The sequence below is a fragment of the Amblyomma americanum genome, chromosome 11 (genome assembly GCF_052857255.1).
Source record: "Amblyomma americanum isolate KBUSLIRL-KWMA chromosome 11, ASM5285725v1, whole genome shotgun sequence".
In the NCBI taxonomy this organism is placed as follows: domain Eukaryota; kingdom Metazoa; phylum Arthropoda; class Arachnida; order Ixodida; family Ixodidae; genus Amblyomma; species Amblyomma americanum.
The window spans coordinates 75,562,050-75,589,702 of record NC_135507.1 but is presented as its reverse complement, the minus strand read 5'-3'; the positions used below and the strand labels follow the sequence as shown (position 1 = coordinate 75,589,702).

Sequence of the window (27,653 nt, the reverse complement as noted above, 5' to 3'; positions counted from 1 at the left end):
AAAGAGACGCGCCTCGCAAAACCGCGTCCACAAACCGACTACGCCTTTTTAAGGGATACCCCAGTCCCCGAAGAAATCGTACGTGAAATCCCAGCGATGGCATCACTGGCTGACCTCAGTATGGCTATCCCTTCCCTTAAGGCGCGGTTCAGGTGTCCGCCGATATGCGAGACATACTTTGCCATATGCGAGACATATTTTGCCATTTTCTTTCCCCAAAAAAACCAACTCCCGACTGCATTCGCACCAAAATTTTGGGAAACCGTTTGTCATACGGCGTTCCGGGTGGTGCCATAGCATTTCTCTTTGCATATAGCTTGCATGTTTTAGTCTAGTTAGAGGCTAGCTTGCGACAGGGGTCCGGACCGACGACATATGCGCCTTAAATTGCATGCTTTCTGAGACTACCTTTTCCCTTAAGTTTCAGAATGAGACACGTACACAATATCAGTTAAGTATGCTACACAAAAAGCAAGTTAAAACAAGGTGAAAGTGTGGTGCACAAGCAAGAAGTAGCACACATATACAGGGCTCAAGCAAATGTCAATTGTAGATATTTAGCAAACACGTGTTTCTTTTTATAGCTATTGCTGAATGAAGGCTCTGAACTGAGTAATTTGATGATTGTGGCTAGAGAATTCCTAACAGGGACAGCAAAAAAAGAAAGTCTATTGTTTACCTGATTTGGATTTTATTTTAGATAGTAAGAGGTTATGCAGTTCAGAAAATCTAGTAACATTGGTAATGTAGTAATATTGACAGCTATTGTTTAGAAAAGTTGGGCATTGTGATGATACTAAGACATGCGCGAAAAATTGATAACCGTATTTTATTTTCTGAGACCACAGGAAAATAAAAATAAAAGTAGGATGAATTGATGGATGGATGGAAACAACTTTTATTAGAAAAAAAGGAAAGAAAAGTAAGTAGGAGCACTGGGTGCGGTATGTGAAAATTGGAAATTGGTTTTTGAGGAAAGGAAATGGAGCAGTAACTGCCTCGCATATCCTGGCGGACACCTCAACCGCGCCGTATGGAATGGATAAAGGAGGGACAGAGAGAAAGGAAGAAAGAGGTGCCGTAGTGGAGGGCTTCGGAGAAACTTCGACCACCTGGGGATCTTTAACCTGCACTGACATCGCACAGCATAGGGGCGCCTATGCGTTTCGCCTCAATCGAAACGCTGCCGCCGCTGTCGGGTTAGAACCCGGGTGCTCCGGATCAGTAGACGAATATAAATAATTGTTTTTAGGGAAAGGAAATGGCGCAGTATCTGTCTCATATATCGTTGGACACCTGAACCGCGCCATAAGGGAAGACATAAAGGAGGGAGTGAAAGAAGGGGTGCCGTAGTGGAGGGCTCCGGAATAATTTCGACCACCTAGGGATCTTTAACGTGCACTGACATCGCATAGCACACGGGCGCCTTAGCGTTTTGCCTCCATAAAAACACAGCCGCCGCGGTCGGGTTCGAGCCCGGGAACTCCGGATCCGGATCAGTGCCTTTCCTCAGAATAAGCCGAGTAGCCTTATAATAATTGATAATAATAATAATTGGTGTTTGGGGAAAGGAAATGACGCAGTATCTGTCTCATATATCGCTGAACACCTGAACCGCGCCGTAAGGGAAGGGGGAAAGGAGGGTGTGAAAGAGGTGCCGTAGTGGTGGGCTCCGGATAATTTCGACCACCTGGGGATCTTTAACGTGCACTGACATCGCACAGCACACGGGCGCCTTAGCGTTATTACTCCATAAAAACGCAGCCGCCGCGGTCGGGTTCGAACCCGGTTACTCCGGATCAGTAGCCGAGCGCCCTAACCACTGAGCCACCGCGGCGGGTCCCATTAAGCAGCGGCTGAACTCTCCTTCTGTGCATCCATATCGAACTTTGATACAGTCGCCCATTACATCTCCGCCTTTTACACGCAATGCTGCGCATGCGACGCGCGGTTCGGGTGATAGAGCGGCGTGCGGCGAAGTGGCGACGAAGCGCGCGGCGCACCTGTGGGGTCTCTGGTTACCATGGTTATCGGCGCATGCGCACTGCTACTCATCCGCGTGACGTCACGCATGGCTCCGACGGTGGAGCGGGCGCGCGGCCGCAACGAGGGCGAAGCGTACGCCGCACCTGCTGCTCCTCTCGGGTTGCCATGGTAACGGCGCATGCGTACAATTGGCCTCTCCGGACCTCAGCGAAATGCTTGACTGGTAGTGAAGTGCAGCTCTCGCTACAAAAGTCGCTCGTCGCAACAACCGCGTCATCCGAAACGACGAGGACGGTTTAGCAACAGATGCACCCGGTGATAAGGAGCCCTTGCCACATTAGTGACAGCTCCTAGGTTCCAGCCCGGTAGGGATAGAAAGCCACTTCCTCAGGCACGTGTGGCGACAGACCACTGCCAGGCCAGGGAGCTCAAAGTGGGATTGAGGTTATTGAGGTGTCCACTGACCCGGGAAGCCAGTTAGGGCCTTTCCTCAAAATCAAAGGAGTGGACTGGAGGGCCTATTGAAAATTAAAATTGGTTTTTTTGGGAAAAGGAAATGGCCCAGTATCAGTCTGGCATCTTGGCAGACACCTGAACCATGCCCTAAGGGAAGAGATAAGGAAAAAATGCCTTAGGGGAGGGCTCCATAATAATTTCGGCCATCTGGGGATCTTCAAGATGCACTGACATTGCACAGCACCGGTGCCTTGTGTTTCGCCTCCATCGTAAGGCTGTCGCTGGGGTCGGGTTGGAACCCCGATACTCTGGATCAGTAGCCAAGTGCCCTAGCCACTGAGGCGGGTACATATGCGCTCCAGTGCCGCGTTTTTGCCAGAGCGTTGTCAACGCTGTGCCAGCATATACATCGCACATGTGTTTTTGTTGTTGCAACTGAAAGAAGAATGAAAAAGAAAGTGCACGGGCCTGCCCACTGGCTCAAGCTGAGTTACTATTGCTGCGGCTGCTGTGCTGTGAGAGCAAAGATTTAAAAACAAGTCACGCGTCGCAACAACAAGGTCATGGGAAACGAAGAGGGCGGTTTATCAAGATATGCCCCCTGATAAGGAGCCCTCGCCACATTGTTGAGAGCTCCTGGATCCCAGCCCCATGGGGGTTACCACTCCTTCCTGCAGGTTGCCACTCCCTCCTCCCACACATGTGTCTGTAGCCACTGCCATGTAGCTCAAAGTGCAGTTGAGGTGTCCACTTACCCAGGGAGCCAATTATGCCCCTTTCCTTAAATATCAATGGAGTCTACAATGTTGTTCAAAGGAACAACCAGTGCTTGCCAGGGAGAAGCTGATTTGGGGGGCACCTGCTCTTTCAATCTTTCAGCTCTCCTCTGTCTGGACGTGACAGCGGTTGTGGCTTAGCTTGAGCCAGTGGGCAGGCCTGTGCACTTCGGTTTTCATCCTTCCTTCAGTCGCAGCAGTGCTTGCGGGACTTGTCGCGGTGGCTCAGTGGTTAGGGCGCTCAGCTACTAAGCCGGAGTACCCGGGTTCGAACCCGACCACGGCGGCCATGTTTCAATGGAGGCGAAACCACCCAAGTTTTGAAGGTGGACCAAGCCCATTTTGGGGGTGTCCCAGGTTGGTAGGGAACGTGGGTATGCCACCTAAATTTCGGGGGTCCAAATTTTGGAGGTGGGTCAATTCTATTTTTAGGCTAAGTCAAGCTTGTCTTCCACCCTAACACATCCAGATTTATCAGCAGTCAGATTCGGCCAAGATCATTCCTAGGTCGAGTTTTGGGTGGTCCTAACCATGCTTGGGACATTCATCGTGTCATACCATGGGTTGCCATCCTTACCCTGCAGGACCATCCCCGAAATTGAGCTTTGCTTGGTCCATTGCCGAGCACACCCATTCTCTTACTGAGTCTGGCTGAGGCTTCATGTTCTTTGCCTGAGACATTGTCGAAATTGGTGGGGGGGGGGAGGGGGGGGTAGAAGTGTTAAAAATGCTTTCTCACTAAAAACTATGAGTCCTCTGCTGGTGCTCAGCATCACCTCGGTTTCCACTTACTTAACTGTGTGGTTTGGCTGCTTAAGGAAACGATGTTGCGGCAGAAGAGATGCAGCACCATTGTATCTTTTCTGTACACGTGAGGGGCATTTGAGGAGCATTTTCCGCTTCGTTCTTGAGTTGTATCCAACTATAGATCATCGCGGTGTGTCAGAAATCAACTGCCATATCTTGACAATACTACATGAAAGGTCGGGATATCTGTTGGTATATTTATCGCAAGCTATTTCTGATTGTCTGTTTGTATCATTGATTCTTTTTTATGATTTATTCTGTTTTTATTACTATATTTTATGCTTTAATTGTTATGTAGCATCAGACATTTTTTTGTGTCAAAATTGTAGAACTTGACCTCTCAGTGAATTGAAACTGCTGCTCTAGATGTAGTTGCAGCTTGTGTAAAGAGTAAAGGAAAGGGCTGCAATGAGGAATGTGTAGTGTTACTTCACCTTTTTTTTCTATTTAGTTCGCAAGGAGGGGTGGGGTGAAGTGGCTGTAATAGCTGTGTAAAGTAGTGATAAACACGAAAAATTAATCTTTGCGCACCGGTTTAATGCAGGTGTGCATTGTAATATAGGCCTGGATTGTACATTATGGCCCCTTCGGTTTATTGGGGCTTCTTTGGGCTAATAATTTCTTAACAAATTGTGGACTAGTGATGTTTTTAGAGGCTAAAATTATGTGGCAATGAATGAGTTTCTCGTGTGGTTTGCCTTACAGATGGCTATTACCATTAGCCTTATATGGGCATTAAGGCAAGCAGGTTTCATTGATTTCCCACAAGTGTCACTTGCCACATGTGCAAAGGTGAGAATGCACGTCTTCCATCCTCTGTTTGCTCTGCCCTGTATGGGCGATGCTGTTTCTTCTTCCCTATCCAAGATAGCATGGCGCAAGATTGCCTCCGGATAATTCATAACGGTATTACTTGTGCTGTAGACTCCGTCTTGTATTGAAATTATCACTGCGGCTGTCATCATTTGATTCACTTGATTAGGAAATGATGCAAGATTACAGTGCCTGCTCTGTTTTTCATGTAGAAAAAGAAACCATTGCACTCACGCGAAGTCTCTGGTCACCCATAATGATTGTGTGGGATATTGGCATAGCACGTAAAATACGTAATAACTTGTTCATGTATCATACATAACAGTCCAGTCCTGCTTTCTATTACTCCATATTCTGAACACATGCTAGCACACCGAATGTATTTTAGAATGCAATTTGATTGCATATAAATGAGGTAAGTCTTCGGGAGTTGCTGTTTTCTGTGCATCGCTGAAGAGTTACCGCGATACAGCTAGACTTTATTTTTTTCTTTTTTCCAGGTATTTCCACTTCCATTATTTTTTGGTGCCAACCTCGTGTGTGGCCTTGGGGGCACGCAGAAAATTAGGTGTGTAACCACTTTGTGCGTTTTTAAACTCCTTTGGGAAATCAGTGCCAAACAATGTTGCCATTATACACAGCTAGAGTTTGTTCTGATCATGTCATGTTGCTCATTTGTTGGGTTGGAACTGTGCCATGTTTGGTCCCTGGAGTTTAGGAGCTGGGGGAAGAGTGGAAAACTTCTGATTTATAGCTATGCAACAGTTCATTGAAGGAAATCTTCAGTGTGTAGGGTTAAGGCGCCAATATAGCATTGAGAAAAAAAAAATTTTTTTGCCTAGGAGCTCTAGTGTCATGGAGGTTAGTCCCTAAAATTCAGTTTAAGCAAAATTCAGCTCAGTAAAATTTCAGTTCCTGCGTTGCTGTTTGGCCTAGCTGGTTCATTTTTTTCGGCATCGGCATTCAGTAGTCTGGTTAACGATTTAGAATCAGTAGAGTTCTGATAAATGGAAATCAGTTAAACTGAATTCCCGCTTAAATGGAACACCACCCTCATATTTGGCTGGTTTTGTATTGGGCTATGTGAAAAAAACGCGTTCTTTGACTGCCTGACTGTGATTGTGACTTCGGTTTTTCCTTTTGTTGTTGTAGTTACTTTTCTGATTTTCATGCTTTTACTGTCTGACTGTGACTTTGACTACGTGTGCTGTCTGTTTGGTTTTCTTTTTTTTAACACTACCCTATGTTTCTCTTTAAATTCTTTTTGTTGTAGCTTGTTTCCATTTATCTTGAATTGGCTTTAAGCCTGGCAAAGCATTGTTGGTCTGGGCTCCCTTCCCCTTTCTTTTGTGTTGTTTTTTGTATTTTTCTGAGAGGACAAATAACAGGGGGAAAAGGGCCTGATAAGCGGAAAAACGAAATCAGCGAATCTGTAGTTTTGGAATTAAGCCCAAACGTGCACTCCGGACGTCGTAGGTTACCGAATGTAGTCACCAACCGGAAGTTTTTTATCACTCTGCCTACTGCTAGCCTGGGAGAGTGACTGCCATAGCTAGCGAGCAGATGACGCACAGTTTGAGTTTTCGTTAGCGGAACCATTTTTGCACATGTATTTAGGCTTGGTTTTTTTTTTTGACAAGGGGAGTTCCATGCATCCTGGCGGGGTTTGGCACCGGTACGGGACGCGTAATACCTGCGGCTCGCTCGCCAAATTTCAGATTGTCATTTTTGTGAAAGCAGGCCAACTTTTATGCTGCAATATGCGCAACCAGGCTTATCATCAACAAGACTCCGACTATGCTTACAGAAATACCTCTGCCACGTGTAAACGGCCTAACCGCCATCATGTCGTAGTTGATCGTAGCATGGTTTCGGTTTTAAATCCACTGTAACGCTAATGCCTTTTTGAGGCTCTGTTTTTGTAAAAAGAAAGAAAGCGTGTTAGAATCTGGTAAATACGGTAGTAGTGAAAGCTCAGTGGCATCGTGGTATGCATGATTGTTTCCATCTGGTTTCCATTTCCAGTTTTTCTCTGGCTTCCCTTTTCCAGTGGCTGTACATGCTTAAGAGCTTTCACCCAGTGCAAGGTTCAAAACTGTTTCTGTGCAACCTCTCAAGCACGGATGACACCATTCAGAAAAAATGGCTGCGAGTGCTAAAACAAACAGATGTAAAATCTTTTCTCACACTTAAATGTGGCTATCGTATTTACATGCATCATTTGTGCACTATTTTTCCTAAAAATAAGGCTTCAAAAAGGGGGCGTGCAAATTAGGCGGAGCTTTCGAACACGTCCTAAAATATTCTACAAAAGTCACAACGGGCAGTGAATGCAGTATAGTGTCGCTATTGTCGCTTATAAGTCGACCCCACAACTAATGACAAAATTAACTCTGACAATCTAATTATAAATCTGCGCTACCCCCCCTCCCCCCCCGCACACACACACACTCATATGCACACCTGCCCTGAACATATAGTTCCCTGCGTGATGGCATGACGGCGCGTGCGCAGCTCCAAGCAATAAACGCGGAACGACGCAATCACAAAGCCCGTAGTCAGAGCCAAATTACAAGGCGATAAATGGTTCCCTCCCAAGCGATTTGACTGAGTAGCAGCAAGCGGAACAGCCAACAGTTTCGAATACTGGCGCGACGCACGCTCCGGAGGGTACAGGAAATTTGCTCTTGCAGCCGTTCGTACAAGATGTATCAACCGCTGGCGCACATGAGTCGGGTAAACAGCACACAATTGACGTCTCTTTACCTGAAGCAATTTATAAGCGATCTACAGACCAGACTTTTTGATGCCACTCACCGTTTGCAGCCTTACATGGTAATGCAGGCACGACGGTGTGCCGATCTTCCCAAGCCTGCCCTGCACACACCCGGGCGCATGCTGGTGTGCTTACGCGGCAGGGAGCGCAGAATGTACGAGTAAAAGATTGTTTTTATAGATCCGTGTAATAAATCAGGGGTACGCAAATTACGCAAGTAAATACGGTATTTCCAATGTTTGAAAGCGGCTCCACAATTCAAAAGTTTTTTTCTTCTTTTCATGTCAAGTTTGTGCTCATAATGTACCAGTCTTCTTGTTCTCTTTGTAAGTAGAACTTCTGATAAATGGTAGATATCCTGGTCTCTTTGAGAGTCTACTACAGTTTGCTTAAACGAACTTGCAGCATGCATTTCTTTGTAGTGGTAGCGTAAAGGAGATTGTCACCCTTACAGTTTTTGTTGTGACTTGTCGAAATGAAAACAAACGACCCGTATTTCTTGCCTTTCTTTGCAGCTTACCAATGTTCACGGCATTACGGAGGTTCTCTATTCTCATGACTATGATTGGGGAATACTTGGTGTTGAGGTAAGCACTGCTTGCATCTCAGTTTCCTTATGTTACTGCCTTGCTTGATTTTCATTGGTTCGCTTTATTTTCTGGCTGGAATGTTTTTAAAGTAAAAGCTTTACTACTCCAGCCAGTTAGCCATTTCGGCTCGTCGTGCCGTATGCTGTATGCATGGCTGTATGTCATATGCGTGGTCCACGAATGACTTTGAGCCACCGTCGCCTAGCAACATCGCTGCTCGCTCTACCAGATGTGCTCCACTGGGTTAGATGAAGAGGAGGTGTTGCGTCGCGGGCGATATATGTGTATGCGCTTCGCTTCAGTGTATTGTAGTCGTTATGGAAAGCGCGTAAGAGACGCAACAACGACAGAACGAAGCCAGGAAGAGACAACGCGCTCAAGAGACTCCAGAAGTGCGCGCTGCACGGCTCGAGAAGCATCGTAACGAAGATGCGGCTAGAAGAAGTCGTGCCATGTCCCGGAGTGACTCTAAAGCTGCGGAAGAGACCGGTTTGAGTTCTCGAGAGTGTCGGAATGAGATGCTGCTTAGACGACGTGCCAAGGAAATGAAGCTTTCACAATTCAACTAGTATTAACCAGAGCTAAACCACAGCCGATTTTTTGCACTAGTTTATGTGAAATGCTTATCCTGCATCTGGTAACTGAGACATCTAGCTGATGTACAACACATTCATTTAAATTTAAATGCCTGCTGGCAGTTGGTCTCCCTGTCACAACTGGCCGATTTGGTATTAATCAGGGTTGGGCGCCATGAAAACAAATACGTGTTTGGGTATTACAAGTTTAATTGCCTGCACATTATGAAGCAGTGGGGTTGACTCAGCGCCAGCCATCAGTAGGCTGCCGTGCCATTGTCCAGTAGGCATGTTTTGTTATACCATGTGCTTAGTGAGCCGGTCTCAGGCTTGACTGTGGAAGAAAATTAAAGACTGACAATTTAAATTGATGCTGTGCGAGTCACAAGCTCTTCTTGATGTGCCACCAGTTGCTTTGTCAGAAGTCCAGCCCAGGGTTTGTAAAAGTGTTGTGCTTTCTGTCTTCCTAGAGTTGGGCAGTGCAGCTGGCAGGTGTGAGTGATGTGGCATATGTTTTGGAAATAAGGAAACAAAAAGAAATGTGTCTGCTGATACCAAACATTTTGTCCCGGATAGCACTTCTATTCAGCAGCACAAGTTGAGCTCAGCAGATTTTATACAAGCAAAAATTGGCGTTATTTAAAAACAAAGAATTGTAGAATCGGAAGGCTGTACAAGTTATATGAGGAAACGTCCAGTGGGCACTCTGAGAGGCAAATTAGTCCAAAAATCTCATTTACTGCTTGGGTCCAATCATTCAGTTTCCCACTTCAGCCTTTTCTTCAACAGTGGTTCCGTTACACGATAACACTATATCTACCCAGTATCTTCTTGAGGTTAGTCACAACTCTCGTTATCCTGAAATTTAACACCGTTGTTTTCCTTTAAGAACAGATGTGCCTAATTACATGTCTGTGATTAGCGACTCGGAGCATCATTTTGTTGAGCTGTAACTAACTGTGTGGCTTATTGCTTCCGAGAAGGATAGTCGTTGATGAGTTGCTGAGTCTGTTGTGTGGCGAAACTGCGATAAGCTGAGAGCCAGAATGTGACAGTTCATGTTTTCTCTTTTTTCAGGAAAAAGCCTTCGACAGGTGTTGTGATCTCTGTGTTTGCCATGGTTGGAGGAGCAGTGATTGCTGCATGGTGAGTGGCTGCTTGCTTTCATTCCTTTGCGCTTTCATTCTTGCATTGTTGAGTGGACCCTGCATTTTCTGTTAATATGACACCGAGGACAATTCTATGCACTTTTTGTTCTTTGAAAAATTTAATTATTTGGTTCTTTACGGCTGTGTTGGGGTTCACATATCAGCAGAATAGCTACTTATTGCTGAGAAAGTTGGAATTGGAGATGACACATTTTTTTCTGGAAACTCAGTTGAAATGGTGATGATATGGAGAGATTTATGGAATCTGTGATTGCTGGTTAATTGTTGATGGCTGTGTTGTATAACCTCAGAGATGCAGACAAAGCATGGGACGTCATCGCAGTTTGCCTGTGAAAAGAGCGTGCGGCAGCAATGTATATATTTCATTCTGTGGCGGTTTCTAGCTTATAGAAGCTCTGTTTTTAATGAAAATAACTGCTTTGTAATTAGAATTGGGCAGTCAAATGGTATAGGTCAGCTCCAATTTGTCCTTAGTGTTCCTGAAAAAAAAATTGGATATGGTTTAGCTCTGGTTAACCCAAGTTGAATTGCGAAAGCTTCGTTTCGTCTCATTCTGACGCTCTCCTAAACTCAAAGCGGTCTCTTCCGCAGTTGGAGTCATTCCGGGACGTGGCACAACTTCTAGCCACATCTTTGTTGCAACATTTCTCGAGTCGTGCGGAGCGTTCTTCTGGCGTCTCTTGAGCGCGTTGTCTCTTCCTCGCTTCGTTCTGTCGTTCCAGATCAGGTGTCGCCAAAGTCGCATCAGCATTGAGAGCATGCATGATACTTGTAGATGCACCCAGATCAAGAGATGTTGAACGCATTCGCCTGGCTGCATAATATACACGCCGTTTAGCTAAACGTTGTTCCCGCTTTTCATACGTTTCTTCCGCACGCCGCCGCTTCTTAGCTGCAGCACATCGTTGCAACTTCACCTTCTACACATCATCCGACATACCGTGGAGGATTCGCTGGGACGACTGCGACGAGCCGAGTTGGGGGGCCGCTTTTCCACAGCTGGCATGACGTCACGTAGAGTGAGCGCCTCCCCCACGGCAGCGGCGCGTGGATTCGCTGGGACGATCGCGACGAGCCGAGTTGGGGGGGCCGCTTTTCCACAGCTGGCATGACGTCACGTACAGCGAGCGCCCCTCGCGGCAGCGGCGCGCAGCTGCAGGATGGAGGATTCGCTGGGACGATCGCGACGAGCCGAGTTGGGGGGGCGCTTTTCCACAGCTGGCATGACGTCACGTACAGCGAGCGCCCCTCGCGGCAGCGGCGCGCAGCTGCAGGATGGAGGATTCGCTGGGACGATCGCGACGAGCCGAGTTGGGGCCCCGCTTTTCCACAGCTGGTATGACGTCACACATAGGTCACGCTAAAGGTCAATGGTGGATTCTCCGGGACGACGGCCAAGAGCGGAAACCTCGAGCAGTATTGCTTTCGCAATAAAAAAAAAAGACGCGGTGGTTGAAATTAGCACTCAGTCCTCCACTGTAATAGCATGTCCTATAGCTCTGGGTGTTTCTTTGCCATATGAAGTCCATCTGTCATCTTATTTTGTGCTCTTGTAGGAAGTTGCAAACATTATGGCTGACACTTAAGCTCTGATTTTTTTCATTATGCATTCCTACTAAATGCATAAGCCTAAAAATGGCGGGCCATTGTAGTGGCTCAGTGGTTATGGCGCTTGGCTACTGACCCCAAAGATGTGGGTTTGATCCCGGCTGCGGCGGTAGAATTTGAGGCCCGTATACTGTGCGATGTCAGTGCACGCTAAAGAGCCCCAAATTTCTGGAGCCCTTCACTACGGCATCCCTCATAGCCCGAGTTGCTTTGGGACGTTAAGCCCCCATAAACCATAAGCCTAAAAATGGCCACCATTTTGTATGCTGTTTAGGTTTCTTGTTGTTGCTTCGCCGTGGGTCATGGTCCAATAGATTGAAATCTTGTGGTCATTTACATTCAGATTTGTTTATCATTGAGGCTAAGCATTGAAGAAGTGACACGTGTTCATGGTCACTAAAGAAAGTTGTGGCATCCATAGTTGAACTTCAGCGAGGTAGAGCTTGCCATGCATGTCAGTATTTACTAGTACTGTTCATGCTAGTAATTTACGTTTTTGTAGGTTGCAGTAGCATTTATATCTGTAAAAGCTATTGCATTTAAAATTTAATGCAATACACACAAACAAAGCTAAATGAATGTGCTTTTTAGGCATATAAGATTGAACAACGAATTGCACGTTGCAATAGAAAATTTTATATGCCAAAAACAAGATTTTAGGAAAATATTGAACACAACTTGTAAAGACACGCTTGTACCTAGAAAGAAGGAAGTGTTAAGAATTTTCTGAAATATGCAAAATATTTGGTATTCTTTTGGCCACTACCTTTGAAAAAACCAACCTTCTATCTTGAACAGTATTCTTGCTACAAAAGAATAACTTGAAACCCTATAGTTGGGCACCGGAGCACAGGTACGTGTTTTCCAGGCTGGTTTCGGTGATTGCTGACGTCAGTACTGAATCCTGACGAAAAGAGACTCACTGCTGCTGGTGTTGTTGATGAAATCAACCGCTGACAAAGCAGAGTCCTGAGATTTGTGACGTTTTTGAACGTGTGTCGCACATGCAGAGGCTGCCAAACAATTTGGACGCCACCGTGTCTTCGGAGCGCGTTCAAAAACTGCCGCCTTGCAGAAAAAAAATAACATCGAAAATGAAATTTTGTTTGTCTAATTCCAAGCCAAATGGCACAGCGTGCCCTTAAGCAACGGGGAAGGCTCTGAAGTCGAGCGGCGAAGTTATTGTCAGTAGGCAGTGAGCACAGTACTACTGCTTCGCATCTTCACAGTGCATTAAAAAAAAAGTTAGCTCACAGGAAAAAAGAAAACTGCATCGGAAACGAACCTTTGGTCCCTTGACTACAAGCCATACGAGCAGTCTGTCCGTAAGCAATGCGGAAGGTTCCGAAAGGGGTGCACAAAGGCATTGTTAGTTGGCTAAGAATGCTCAATGGGCATGGTAAGGAAAGAGCGAAACATCACACTACCTGAATGGTTGACAAGATTTCTTACCAAGGTAGCCCGTGCTTTGAATTCATGGATGAGTTTGCCTCCAGAAATGGACCATATTATGTATGCTTTGCTTTTCCCTGTGCAGCAGAGACCTGACCTTCGACTTCAGCGGCTACACGCTAGTCCTGCTCAACGATTTCTTCACCGCGGCCAATATCATTTGCGTTCGCAAGGTGGTCGATGCCAAGGTAAATATCCTGGACGGTTTGCATGGGGGTTTTGTTTGTGTGTGGTTGTGCATGTAGCATACTTTAGTCTGTGTTCCCGGAAACTGCTGTGGTCGTTGGGGCCCCAGATCAAGTTTTGTAACTTCTTTTTCTCGGCGCGTTCTCAAGAAGTATTTCGATTCATTTATTGTTTGAGCGATCGGCTGCTGATCCCAAGGTCACTGGTTTGATCTCTGCCACGGTGGCCATATTTCAGTGAAGGCAGAATAAAAGAACGCCCATGTGCTGGTACGTTCAAGAACCCCCATGTTCTGGTACGTTCAAGAACCCCAGGTGTTCCAGGTTAATACGGAGCCCTCCACAACGGCATCCCACATGCCCATGTGTTGCTTCAGAATGTTAAACCCAACAATTTTTACAATTTACATCTACAATTTACATCTATGATTGATTGATTGATGTACTGATTGATTCGCAATGAATGCCCACCTGTTTGCGCATCTACAGTAAAAGCTCGTTAATTCGACACTGACGGGACCGCGAAAAATTGTCGAATTAAGCGAATGTCGAAATATCGAATGAACCACAAAAAACATGAAATTTGCCCCAGCATGACATACCTTTATTTGGCAAAGAAGTTTGTTATCGTCGTCTGCTTTTTCGGAATTTGAGCGGCTACAATAGCTCTAACAGCTGCCAGATGCTCCGCGGCACGCGAACCATCCGGAATTTGTTCACAGAACGACAGAAGTCTTCCAGCACGGACAAGGCTTCTGCGGCTTCTTTCACCGTGCGCTTCGGCGTTTGGGGCAGGTGCTCACAATCGTCATCTTCCGACGAATCGTCGTTGTCGGCGCCTGTCACTTCTTGGATGATTTCGTGTAGGAAGCGATGGCGAGGAGCGCAGGCACGGCGCGCTACACACTCGAAAACAGCACAGTAAACATGCTGGCAAAGCACGCAATATCCAAAAAAGGCGTGTTAGGGTTCAATAACCGCGATCGTAGCAGCAAGAAACACGGGGCAACAACGACACACGCCAAAACGAGACTTGCTGAAGATAGGGTTAACACGACGACTGAGCACGACTGAAAGAGGCAACGAAGCACAAAGAAAGACACCGGGCGCTTCGGCTACTGCTAACCTTGCTTCCCTCGCCCTCTCTCGCACTGCTGATGACGATGACCGTACGGATGGCCTACGCTACATTCTTTTTTTCCAACTTTACAGTAGCGCCGCTTTTGGCGGGCTGTGGAACTAGGTCGAATTAACCGATGGGCGGTAAAATTTGTCCGAATTAACGAGAGTTTTGCCCTATAGACTCCTATATATAATTGTAGGGACCATGCGTGCAGGTCGAATTATCCGATTGTCCGAATTAACGGGGGTCGAATTAACGAGCTTTCACTGTAGTTACACCTTCATTGACAACAGCCAGGAGTATAATTAGCACTCATTATTTCTATTAAGTAGCGTTCTTTTGCAAATGCCCGCCAAAAAGCAAGGCTGTTATGTGGGACCCATTGTAAAGAAGAGTCAGGCAGTCCTGAGTAGATTACTTTCTTCTATGATTTGAGCCTGGAAAGCATCATATGACTTTTTTTTTATATGTACGCTTCCCTCCCAGGATCTCAGCAATTACGAGCTCCTCTTCTACAATGCCTTGCTTATGGTGGTTCCTCTCAGCTTTCTCTCCTGGCTCTTGGGCGATTTGGCAATGGTGAGTCCGATAACACTGTCCTCGTACTATCATTATCTGTACTAACCTGTGTATATGGTTGAAAGGGAGCTAAAACTTATGAGCTTTGTCTTGGGCTTGTGGTTAGGCTGGCACAGAGGGCTCAAACTGTGTGAACGTAGTTCTTTTTTTAGCTTGCAAAAGCTCGTAATTTGTGCATACTTGCGAATGATGCACACCTCCTTTAGTGTGCATATCCTGGAAAATTTGGCCAAAAAAATTAGACAACAGAATGATGTTGTTTGCAGATCCTGGAGGCAACAGCTGCTAATTGGCATAAATTCTTAGAAGTGCACAGATCAAAAATGATACGGCCACTACAATGTGGTGGAGTGAAAGGTGGAGTGTATGTATGGTTCTGGGATGGAATGTATGGTTTGTATTTTCCTGCCGACTGTTTGGCTGGTTCTTTCGAGCTGCATGGATGTTTTAAGGTAGTGCTGTTAACTCCAGCAGTGAGTAAGTTCTGATATTTATGGCTTGTTGTGTTTAAGAGTGTCGTGTTTATCAGCTGCCGCGCTTTAGAGTTTGTAGCAGCCTAAAAGATGGGGGGGGGGGGAGGGGAGGGGGGGGGGGATGTTAACGAGAAAGGCTTCTGGTTCGCTATCGTGTACTGGGGGAGGGAATGAGGGGATTAAAAAGAGAAGCAGCAGCCTGAAGCAATCTGAAGTGTCATAGGGTGGTTGAGATTAGAAATTTAATGGGAATTGTTAGGTTAGTTTTGTCTTGCAGTGGATGTAACTGGGCTGATGATGATTGTGAACAAGCTGCATCTGTTTGAAGCTTGTTCCTCGTGCGACCGTTTTTCATCAAGTAGTACGTATTGTGTGACAGTGCTGCTCAGTGGCATGCTTCTGCCAACCTGCATTTCCACTGTCTCTCTCTCTGTGGTGCAGGCCCTGGAGTTCTCGCGGTGGACAGAGCCCGGTTTCCTAAGTGCCTTCCTCTGCTCCTGCCTCATGGGCTTCATGATCATGCATGCCACGGTGCTGTGCACGGCGTTCAACTCTGCGCTCACCACCACCATTGTCGGCTGCCTCAAGGTGGGTGGAGCCCCAATGACATGCTTGGGTCTCCTAGCTTTGTGCTTGGGAAGGGTTGTGTCTGTGCAGGTGAAGCGGCCTTGTGCTTGAAAAGCCTGCGCTCGAGAGGACCAGAGCACAAACTTTGGAAATGATGAAAAAGGATGAAATTAACTTGGGAACAAGATGGCTTACTGTGGAGAGGAAAATGGCAAGTTCCATGTTCAGAGACGGAAAGAGTGCCAAGTGGGTCAGGGATAAAACGTGAATTAATGATATTCTACCTCAAGTCAAGAAGAAAACCAGCATGGGCAGGGCAAGTAATGCAAAGCCTAGATAACTGATGGTCACTATGGTCGTTAAGGGTATCGGCCTGGATTCCAAGAGAAGGCAAGCTTAGCTAGATAGTGTCGGGTGTGTGGCTGAGATTAGGATTAAGGTTGTCACAAAGGCAGAGTTAGTTGGGGGGATATGGGACAGAGCTCTGTGTCATGCAGTAGACATTTTCAGGCTGATGGTGATGGTTGAGATGTGTGAATTGTGTACAAACCAACGTCAGTGAAGCAAACGCATTAGGGAAGGAAGTTGCAGGAATTTTTTGTGAAGAGCATAAGGGATACAAGAACACAGGAAAGAGCAGAAGGTGCATGCACTGTGCTGACTTAGTTGCGTAAACCACTGCGAGGGCCCAGTGTGTTTACCAAATATTGGGCTTTGTTTGTTTGTTTCTCCTATCATCGTGTCGTAACATCTGATGCCCCAGTCCTACATCCATTTGCGTTCCAGTGCAAAAGTTTGCAGGCTGTGGCAGTTGTGCTCTGAGGTGGAACCAATTCAGAGCAGAATTTCTGTAATGTTGCTGCTTCATTCGTGTGCATATTTGTTTATACTTGTGTGCTTGGAAACAGTACAGTTGTTTGCAATTTTTTTTTGTATACAAATGCGCAATCAATGTTTTCGTGCCTCTAGTTCTCCCACCTGTGCAGTGTTCCTAAGACAGGGAGGGTATTGTGCAAGCACAGCAAAGCACCACCTGTTTATGATGAGACACTGTAAAGTTGCGCGAAAAGGACACACAAGACTAGATATAGGATGATGAGCTCAACTTTATAGTGGCAATGCCCAGACAGAGCAATGCATAGTTCAAATTATCCACTGCAGAATCAATTCTGACTAGGCCTGTGCGGATATGCAATCATTTCGAATAATTGATAGATTAGCAAGTGTTCAGCATTCGATTCAATACGAATGTTTGGTATACTGTTAAGCCTGAATGTAAAGAACCTCCGTGTATCGAATTCATCGATATTGCAAAGTTTCTCAATTTCCCAATGCCATCATCATCTAGTACATTGTAGAGATATTACTGTGAAACCTTGTTTATGTGCTTTTTAAAAATGTGAAGAAAAAACATACTGTCTGGCAAAATGTATGGCAAAAGTAGCCAAAACATGTCATTTTTTGGTTGCGTTGCCCGCGTGCACCTAAGCAATGCGTGGAAGCCACCACAGTGGCTGACTGTCGCAGCGTGCTTGCTTCTCATGGTGTGTTCCCCAGACCCGGCCCGTTTGTATATAAACTCGTCGTAGCACTTCTCAAATGCTTCGGCCCCTAGTGCTTTGGTTCCATGAAGAAGCAGGTGCATTTCTCCTCTTTGTACTGCGTCCCAGCAGGAATGGCCCTCTCATAGGTTAGCACGCATTTTTTTTTTAGTGTTTCACCCTCTCGACGCACTACAGAGAAGCCACAACGGTAGGTAGCTGCCGTTGCATTCCAGCTGATATCCCCCATATTTGGCCAACTTTTATGCTTGCACATGTGCAGTTGATCACTAGACGTTTTGTAAGGCTATAATTTGTGGAAATTTTATTATGTAGTAGCCCAGAAATCATGTTATCCTGGAACATAAAACCGCGAGAATAATGGTGCTACTGTATAGGGCATTAATGCCCGCAGTTTTGAGTGTCGGAACTGGGGACATATCAGCAAGGTTTTACTATATTTCACAACACCCTTTTATTATAAAGTATGCTACAGATCGTCATTACACGTGAACAAAGGATGGCCAAGTGGCTTTGTTGTATTATTATTTGTGTTGGCATTTTAATGTCGTTCTACCCTTTTTTTTTATCCCAGAACATAATGACCACATATGTTGGAATGTACGTTGGTGGTGACTATGTCTTCAACCTCGCCAACTTTGTGGGCCTTAATATCAGGTGAGTGGTAATAAAAGGCTTTTTCTTTTTTTTCATTGTAAGCATGCTCTTAAATTGAAAGTTCAAGTCTTTAAATTGTTATTCCATAATGTCTTGGGGGCTGAAATGACAGTGCACAAAAATGCTCATTGTTATTTGTAGCTTTAGAAGACATCATTTTTCTTTCTTTATGTGAGCTCTTGTCTTCATTCAGTTTGATTGTATTCAAAAGTCTGAGGAGGTGCCCATGCTTTTGTCTAGAGAAAGAACCTTTTCTGCCAAATTTTGCTGTTTGAACAGATTCCAAGAGGGTAGATTTTAGGTAACGGAGTAGTTAGCATACTTATGTGAGTATAATGTTAAAATGTTAATTGAAAAATTTACTTGAAATAAGTAAATTCTCAGCGGCAAAAATTGATTGAGGGGGGGGAGGGGGGGGGGGTCAAGAAATGTCTCGTTGCGCTTAGTGGTCGCCATTTTTACCCAGTTCACGAACGCACAAACAGGTGGGCATGTCGGAAAATGCGTTTTTGTGAGAAAGCCTTGTGCGGTGGCGACCAAGCAAGCTCTTCCCTCCCTCCAGCGTTTGCGACGATGATAGCTTTTGGTTCCTAAGGCTGTACACAACGACACTCACGGATTTCGCTATACCGGTCTATTTGCAGAGTTGCGGAGTTTTCACGTCATTTGCTTCAAAGCATTTTATTTTTTATCAGTCTTTCAGACAAATTTTGGTGGTAAAAATCTTCCACCAGCCCACAAGCCTGTTGTTGCATCTGTTATTTCGTCGATAATTATAACGTTATATATGGCTTATTTTTAAATAGGCGCAATGGGAGAAATAAATCTAAAGAATTTGTTCGTTGTAAGCAATGTACTGTTATCTGGCTTCATTATACACTGCATACAAAAAATTTGTTTCATTAGGAACAATATGAAAATTACATCAGGAACTGTTATGAGCAGTCTACTGACTGAAAAGACTCAAAATTTCGAATTTTTCGAAATTTCTTTAATGGGCCACATTGAACTGTACACATGCACTTGGTAAAAACACACAGACAACTAAAAGCACATACAGTCGATCCCGGATATATCGAACTCGAAAGGGATCGCGAAATAGTTCGATATATCGACAATTCAAAATATAAAATATGCATGTCAAAAGCTTCTCTAACAACTCCACACATCTCAAGGCAGTTTCCCGATGTCGTGACTAACGGGAACTTACCGATCTGTGCCTCAAAAGCGCGTAAAAAAACAAAAACACAGCGCGATGACCAGAGCACTTTATTTCGGAAGAAAAAAATCTGTGACCTTTGCTTGCTTTTTCTTCTGCACCATCAAGTTCATTAAGCTGTCCTCAAGCTTGTTGACAGTGTCCAAATGAGAAAGGCCAGCTCCTTCCATTGTGGCACAACAGCAACGAATGACGCTGAAAGCTGATGCAAGTTCAGCTGCAGTGCATGGTGGTTGGTCCTCTTCGTCGGAACCTTCGCCGCTGCTCGAGTCTGCGTCCTCGTCACCCATGATGTCAGCCACAATCTCTGCATCAGCGTGATCCGCTACAGCTTGCACGCCGTCGTCAGCGCTGACGAAACCGCGTGCTATAATGCCGTCTGGGAATGCCGAGAGCTCGCGAAATTCGCTGTCCAGGCATCCAGCGTCATCGTCTTCACTGTCAAGACGTCCGTCGTCTGCATCAACCACAAAGCCTGCTTTGCAGAAGCAGTTCACAATTGTGTTTTTCTCACGTTGTTCCAAGCACCAGCCAGCATTTGAATGGCTCCGAGGAGGTCCACTTTGAGTTTGACTCCTAATCAAAGGTTGATTAGGAGCCTCTGCACCAGTCGTCGTCTGTACCCAACCTTAAACGCTTTCACAATCCCTTGGTCGAGAGGCTGAAGTTTTGCCGTTGTGTTTGGCGGCCAGACTTCTCCAGGTTGGCATCCCACGCCTGTAGCCACTCAACGAAAAAATTGTGTGTCATCCAAGCTTTCTTATTGGACGCACGTATCGAACCGGGAGGCCTTTCGCGTTCTTAAAGCAGCGTGGCGACTTGCTCTTTCCAATAACAAACGGCCGTAGTTTGCATGACCCATCCATATTTGAAGCAAGCAAAATCGATATGCGCACTTTGCTGTTCTTTCCACCATGGCATTCAGTGCCCTTCAGATGCAGAGACTTGTTTGGCAGCATTTGCCAAAACAGTGCCGTCTCATCTGCGTTGAATATTTGCGACGGTGGAAAACTGTCGGAAATATTTGGCCCCTCTTCGGACAACCACTTCTCTATGTGACTTGTGCTAGTCGCCTCGCTTTCGCCCGAAAGGGTCTTTCCGACGATGCTGTAGCGACTGCTGCCAACCAGTGCCACTAGTGAAGCTTTCTTCTCCGAAGGCCACAGCAAACCATTTGGCCTTCTCCAGGAGCATTGCACCGTCAACAGGTATGTTCTTGGCACATGTCTCCAAAAACCAGGCGTACAATGCCTTCTCGACCTTGTCAAAGGTTGGGACGCACACACGACACGCTCCAGGGCGACTGGGCTGCACTGCCTTCAGCTTATCATCGGCTTTGTTCTTGAGGATCGTACCCAGGGTGTTGTGAGGAATTCTGAACGCCACAGCGACCGACGACTTTTTCTCGCCAGCCTCCACCCGTCGAATGATGTCCGCCTTTGTTGGAAAATCCAAATTCTTGCGTTTTTTCGCAGCCATGGCTCCGGAACACGTGCCAAAAGCGGAAAGAAAAATGCATAGCACCACACGAGTCTCAAGCCTTCGCGTTGGCCTCGTGAATAAAAGGAACAAAGCGAATCGAAAGACGCACTGCTCCGCGTCTCTGCACTACCACAAGCCCAAGCCTCACTGACCTCATTTGTCTCGCTGCGCCAGCGGTGTCAGCCAACCAAAACACAGGAAACTGGCGCCTGCGGTCAGCGTGGTTTCTCCCTCCCGCTTCCCTTTCACACCCAATGTCACGTGCCTTTTACCCACACGCCCCTTTCTCAGCGTGCGGGGCGGCGCGCAGTAGATCGCAAGAACATCGTGACAATTTCATGAGGAAAAGCGCACTTGCAAGGGTGGGGTATAGTGGGAGAAGCGCACTTGCCGGGGCGCAGCTCAGCACGGAGTATGATACATCGATATGCCGGTGCATGGGAGTTCTATATACGCGAAAAATAGCGCTACAGTTTTGCATGTAATTCCCAAGAGGATTTTTGAACTGTTCGATATAGGCAATAATTCGATATATCTGGGTTCGATATATCCGGGATCGACTGTATTAGCGAAAGATAAAAACACGCTGAATGGTTTGGTTGATAGTTCGGTTGATGGTAGCATGCGAAAATATGTTATATAAATGCACCGTTTTCCTTTTGCACGCACTGGAAGTACATCAAGTAAGTGCTACACATGTGTCACTGTCCTGCAAAACGTTAAGGTGTAATTTTCTTCTCTCAGCTGAGCTTTGTGTGCTGACTTCTGTCTGAGGAACGTTGGAATGTTTGTTTTTCATTTGTCTCTCACCGTTCTTTTTCTTTTTTTCTCTTTTCAGCGTTGCCGGGAGCTTACTGTATTCCTATCTGACATTTGTTCACAAGCAGAGCCAGCAACAAATCCCCACGACGCAACCAAAGTGAGTTTTTCGGTGGGACTGCCCCATCATATTTCATCCATCCCACACCTTTTGCTTGCTCTGCTTGAATATGCCTGTCTGTCTGAGTGGCTGCTTATTAGACTCTTTGTAAAAGCATGCTTCTGGCATAGCTTTTAGGTACTGCACAGTTGACAGGGTGGCACAACGGCTGACGCTGAACACTTTAAATGGGCACAGAGGTTAACTCCATGTAACTGCTGTTAGTAAAATACAGTTCTATGGCTCTTTGTGGTTAAGTTGATGTTTGTATGGCTGAACAATACGCATTTATTGATGAGGAAATTCGATAAAAAATTTCAGGGATTCGCACTAAAAAGAATAAATATCTTGGCATCAGCACATTTTTAAAAAAAGCTAGTGATGGCAATACCTGTAATAAATATTTTTTTAACTTTTCTACAAAAGCTCCATTTTCAGAGCGAGTAACCGCTGTGTCATTAGGATGCGGTAATCTAGCAATGCAGCACAACTTTAACCAGCTGTCAGTATTTCTTTAAGGCTCGTTAGTTCTAATCCCGTATTCTTGGTGTAGACAACTGTGACAGTAACGTGTGCTTTTACTGGATCCTCCTCGTGAAATTCACTATCTGAATATAGCCACCTCAGTTTGTTGGCCGTGTTGCACCATTTCCAACTTCGTTCTTTCTATGTGGGGAGGCTGTGTCTTTGTGTGGGCTCTTTTTAATTGTGACTGAAGCTTTGCACCTTGCAAAAATTATGCTTTCCTCAAAATACAGCTCCCGCATGGGTGATATTAAATCTTCGAGAAATAACTGGAAACTGGCTTTGCTTGATTGTGGATGGCAGTATTCCTGTAGCTTCATTTTGTGGCTAATTCTGTGCAGTCAATCCTGGGTATAACGAACACGGATATTATGCATTATTGGCTATATTGAATTGTTCCCAAATATTTTTAACAAACACATGCAATTCTTAAATTGTATATTGAGCACGATTTGCCATAAAATGGATACATCGAACTGCCCAGCACCAAGCTGTGCTCATTCGGATGACAGATGGCAGACTGCTTCACTGTACTGGTGGTGGTGTCGGAAGTGTTTGTGCCATCGTTCGCGCTTTCTCTCGAACTTTTGCAGAGCTCTACAGAAGGTTAGCCGTGTGAACAGTTGGTAGCCAGGTGGTTGGCGCTTGTTGGCGTCTCTCGTGTCCGTTGATAATGCCCCAGAGCCAGCGGCATGGTCAGTTGCAGCCTGCCATTAGTCACCCTATGCTCACATTGGCTGTTACAGAGCTGGTGAAAATAGTGTTAGGTTGGCATTTGACCTGCCACCGCTGCATGCTGGTGGTGCTGCGTGGTGGGGAAGCCAGCTTGACCAGCATTTAGCACTGGGTTATTTCGTGGCTTTCAGAATCATAGCGAGTTGCTTCGAAATGACACTAAAGCTTTGAAAAGGTGTCTCCCAATTGGTGTCCTTTCGCTGACTAAATTGCACTTTTCCCGCACGAGTTTTCGGCGAAGTTTTGTATTACAAATTTCAGCATTCTTTAACCTGTTCGCTATAATGAGGTTTGGCTGTACGTGAATTTTGGCTTCTTGGCATTTGTTAACATCCTTGAAAATTTGAGTCCACTAGACTCCCATCGAGATTAACATGACTCATATGAACTCCTGGATATGATGAAGAATGTCAGAACATTTGGTTGATTTCCTATCTACTGATTGAAAAAAAAAAATCCACTTAAGACTGTCCTGCGTGTCCTCTTAAGGCAAAATTTTCTCAGCGACCGTGATCCGCCACAACTTCTTGCAACCCTACTGACGAAGCATTTGTGAGGAACTCCTGTGACAAGCAAGCAAAAAAAAAAAGAAGAAAGCAAGCAAGAAAGAATGCTTCCTTTTGGGAGAGCGCTTTCGTAGGCAAACACCTTGTGCATGCTTTCGCTCCTGCCTGCGTGCAGTACACTGACGACGTGGCTAGTTGTGCACTTGATGTCGAGCTCTGGTAACAGGTGTGCTGTGGACGAAGCAAGATGATTCAGTACATTCAGAGCGAATGGAGGCATAGGGAAAGCAAGGCACAAAGCAGCATTCCCAGTCTTCTCTTCTTTTTCGTCTTTATCAACATCAAGGCTTTTTCTAATCAATTCCGCTTTCTCATATGTGGTCTGAGTATTGGAGCTTCAGGATATGACCTTCCAAGAAATGGCCAGGATTGATTTTCCTCGTAAGACTGACTGGTTTCGTCTCCTTGCAGTCCGAAAGATTCTCAAGTCTTCTCTAGCTTCGCATTTTAAAAGCACTGATTTTTTTTGTCTTGGCCTTCCTTGCAGGTCTTAGAGCTGAGGCTGTAGATTCCATTCTCGAAAGCACGGCTACACTGTAAACCAAAGTATAACAGGTTTCGCTGTAAAAAATGTGAAGCTGTCCTGTTTCAGCTGGAAAGGCTGCTCTTGTGCTATAAAGTCAATGTGGGAAGCAGCTACGCACGAATGAAATAGCACACAGCACTTTGGTTCAGCACCATTCCATTATCTCAACCGCATGATTTTACACAAAGGCAGCTACATGAGTTGTTGAAATCGTTGTTTGGTAAATAATTACTCCATTCACATTGTCTGTATAGACTGTATAACATTGTGTGCCATCTCTTTTACATTCATGTCTGACCACCCTCTGGACACTGTGAAATATAACTGCTTTTCTCCGTATTTTAGGTGTACATACTACAAGCATCAGATGAAACATAAAAAGCAGTTTTTAAAATGCAAACAGCAAAGCAAGAAGATCACAGTTCAGGGAGACAACACTAGAGCAGTTTAGGTGGAGTGAGACGTAGCTTTGTAAAAAAAAAAATTATTTTATACTTTGCAGCCTTCTTTATGTAGATCATTTGTTTTGCTTTCAGAAAATATATTACACTTGGGTATGCAAGACCTCGGAAATACTTCTATGGTTCTTTTTTGTCGTAAGGTTGAGTGGAAAAGTGGAAGTTTTTATAGAGTTTTGTTAGCATTTTTGGAGGTTTGTGAACTATCAGGCATAAAAAAAAAATTGACCGCAATTTTTTGCTTTCAGTGCCTTTTACATGACTGGAAAAGTCAATTTGTATGTTTATTACTAAAAGCAAACCATTCATGGCTGGCAATTTTATTTCACTGAGAGGAAAAACGTAATAGATGTATTTTTTGATCAAAGTGCATAAGATTGGTGTCAGCTGTATAGAATAAGATTTTTTTAAATGGTGCATTAGTGAAAGAACAAAAATGCGCAATACGAGACAAAATAGTAAACTGGTTTTTAAGCTCTAACGCAAGCTGCATACATTTAGAAAATTGCTTCCAAATTCAGTAGCCATAGCTTTCATTACTACTACTCTAGAGCCAATTTTTGTAACTAATTTCTAAGTTTCTTCCTAAGTTAATTTTAACTCCAGAGCTTGAAGGATGTTCATTGGAAGTGTTACCCAAAATTTTGTCTTTTTTACATTTCAATGGTTCTGCTCACATTTCATTTGATGCCAGTACTATCTAGTGCAAGTCATAGAATAAGAGCTCAAATTGTTTTAATAATAATAATAATTGGTTTTTTGGGAAAGTAAATGGAGCAGTATCTGTCTCACATATCGGCGGACACCAGAACCTCGCTGTAGGGGAAGGGATAAAGGAGGGAGTGAAAGAAGAAAGGAAGAAATATGTGCCGTAGTGGAGGGCTCCAGACTAATTTCGACCACTTGGGGATCTCTAACGCGCACTGACATCGAACAGCACAGGGGCGCTTTAGCGTTTTGCCTCCATAAGAACGCAGCCTGTGCGGTCGGGTTTGAACTCCGGCACAGTAGCCGAGCGCCCTAACCGTTGAACCACCGCGGTGGGTCAAATTGTTTTAGCCCCTCTATCCTTTTTTGTAAAGCATCAGCATGAAAAGTGCATGCAAAACTGAAAGTACTCGTCTAGGCATTGATTAGGTGGCTGTGCATGCTTGCCAAGCACAGCACGTTTACGTCAGTCAATTGAATTCCCATTTCAGGAGAAGTCGTCAAAGTAGAAGATGAGAGCTTGCTGGTTTACATTTCCCTTTTTTTTTTAGTAAATTTTCTTCTGGGATCAGATTGTAAGGACTCGCAGCAGCAGCACTCTCTTCTCGAGCCGAGTGTGCCTGCAGTAGACAAGGTATTGTTTCGATGATCTGTAGGTGTCTCGTGCGCTAGGTGGCCTGTTTGGAAATTGGAACATTGTGTCTTGTTTTTTATTTAATTTCAGGTGACGCCTTGGAAACAAAGCTGAACAACAGGCCTAGTATGTTGGGTTCCTGCAGCTGGCACTGTTACTGTGTCTGCTTTCCAAGATCAAAGGAACTTCTTCGAAGAGTTGTGAAATGTCTTTAGATTCCGTAGGATGGCATTTTTTTTCTTTCTTGTTATTCAAGAGATAAACTCAATCATGTGTCATTTGGGCATTTAGGTGAGCCCACTTTTTTGGTTGTATACTTGCTTTGCGTTAAAATGATTGCTGGAGGATGTTGTTTTGCAGTCTGCCCTTTTGCATGTCTGCAGTGTTGTTGACAAAATTAAAGATCATGAAACCAAGTCTGCTATCATTGTGCTTCATTAATTTGTACATGTGGAATTCTGAGAGATGGCTCTGATCTGTAACAGGAGTACATTACACAAAAAATCCATACAATGGGATATTCCATGAACCAGAGCACATATCAAAAATAAAATTTAAACATGCCTGAAAACTACAATATACATTCTAGCCCACTTACTGCTGACTTGTTAGTTCGTAGATCGTGTTCGTTGTGTTCGAAATTCATAATTTGATTCCATTATGGAAGTCTGTAAACCCTGCCATGATGCCTTCCATGCCCTTTAGCACAGTCATATATATTTATTTCAGAGGCCCTTACTTCCAAAAAGCTGCATTAGTGACTCCCTAGCAACACGTGGCTGAACTGTCCACTGGAACAGAAGAGATAGGCCTTGGCATCGTCCTCCAATTCCTAGCAGTTGAGAAGCATTCGTAGATCGCTTACTCCTAGGAATAAGGGACCAATAGGAACACCTTTTCACAGAGTAGACCTTATACCTAATTTTACTCCTTTTTTCCGGATCATGACGCTCCTTCCAGCAAAAGTGCAGCACACACTTTATATAGGAGTGGATTGACCTCTGTTTTGAAACATTTAGAGAAAAAAATGCAGTGGAGAGGAGAATCAACTGCCGAGCTTTCAGTCTCTGGCCAGGCATGCTACCTCTTCACTACAATTAGGACAAACACCATTACTTTTAAATATGTTTGCTTCACTTTGTGCCAAATGGCTTTTTCATGCGTACATTTTTCAAACTTCAGTGGTCTAACTGGCGAGTAATTTACTGATCGCTTCTGTGTTTGGTCAGCTCAGTTAACGAAATAACCCCGAAAAATTTTACTTGGAATCAACCTTGGCTTACAGAATTTTTAATGCTTGCTTGCTCTGCATGAACAGAGGTTGTTGGCTTTGTCATGTTACGTAATTTATTGTGTTAAAAAGTTAGTGCACCGTTATATATGCTCACATCAAGCATTCGCACTGCTAGCACTGAAATGGGATTTTTGAGGTGTTTTGCAGAAAAGTTGTGAAGATTAATGAGGATTTAATGGAATTTTTTTTTGGTGGTCAAGCATCGGTTATTCCTGCTGATAATCTTCCCTTGCAATGTCGCTGTTTTGAAAAGTACAAAAACATGAATGGCACTTATGATGGTCGCTATCTTATTGCTTAGTGCTAGGGCTGTAATTGTTTTGCAGAAATTGACAGCTGGGAGACAATCTCTTGTGATTCCTTTGTGTGCAAGCACAGGCCTTTGCTGAATCGTGCTCAGTGAAAGTGTTTGCTGATGTGTATCTCAGGTCCC

At 44.9% G+C, this 27,653-nt stretch overlaps 1 protein-coding gene across 4 annotated transcripts in view; it reads left to right on the top strand.

Annotated features, from left to right (window-relative positions):
* The window catches only part of frc (UDP-sugar transporter UST74c fringe connection), a 30,242-nt gene extending 3,900 nt beyond the window's left edge, over positions 1-26,342 (top strand). Inside the window, exons 3-13 of one of the 4 annotated variants that reach the window (XR_013310028.1) lie at positions 4,731-4,817; positions 5,339-5,406; positions 8,130-8,201; positions 9,857-9,925; positions 13,094-13,196; positions 14,803-14,895; positions 15,810-15,956; positions 18,072-18,154; positions 21,694-21,774; positions 25,784-25,926; positions 26,017-26,342. Coding sequence is in view for 2 of the 4 variants with exons in the window: in XM_077644615.1 (XP_077500741.1) it covers positions 4,731-4,817; positions 5,339-5,406; positions 8,130-8,201; positions 9,857-9,925; positions 13,094-13,196; positions 14,803-14,895; positions 15,810-15,956; positions 18,072-18,154; positions 21,694-21,774; positions 26,017-26,020 (807 nt within the window). In the remaining 2 variants the exon portion in view is untranslated. Of the gene's footprint in view, positions 1-4,730; positions 4,818-5,338; positions 5,407-8,129; positions 8,202-9,856; positions 9,926-13,093; positions 13,197-14,802; positions 14,896-15,809; positions 15,957-18,071; positions 18,155-21,693; positions 21,779-25,783; positions 25,927-26,016 lie in introns of those variants that run through there. The other 3 variants (XR_013310027.1, XM_077644615.1, XM_077644616.1) reach the window with 3 other exon arrangements.
* The last annotated feature ends 1,311 nt before the right edge of the window (positions 26,343-27,653 follow it).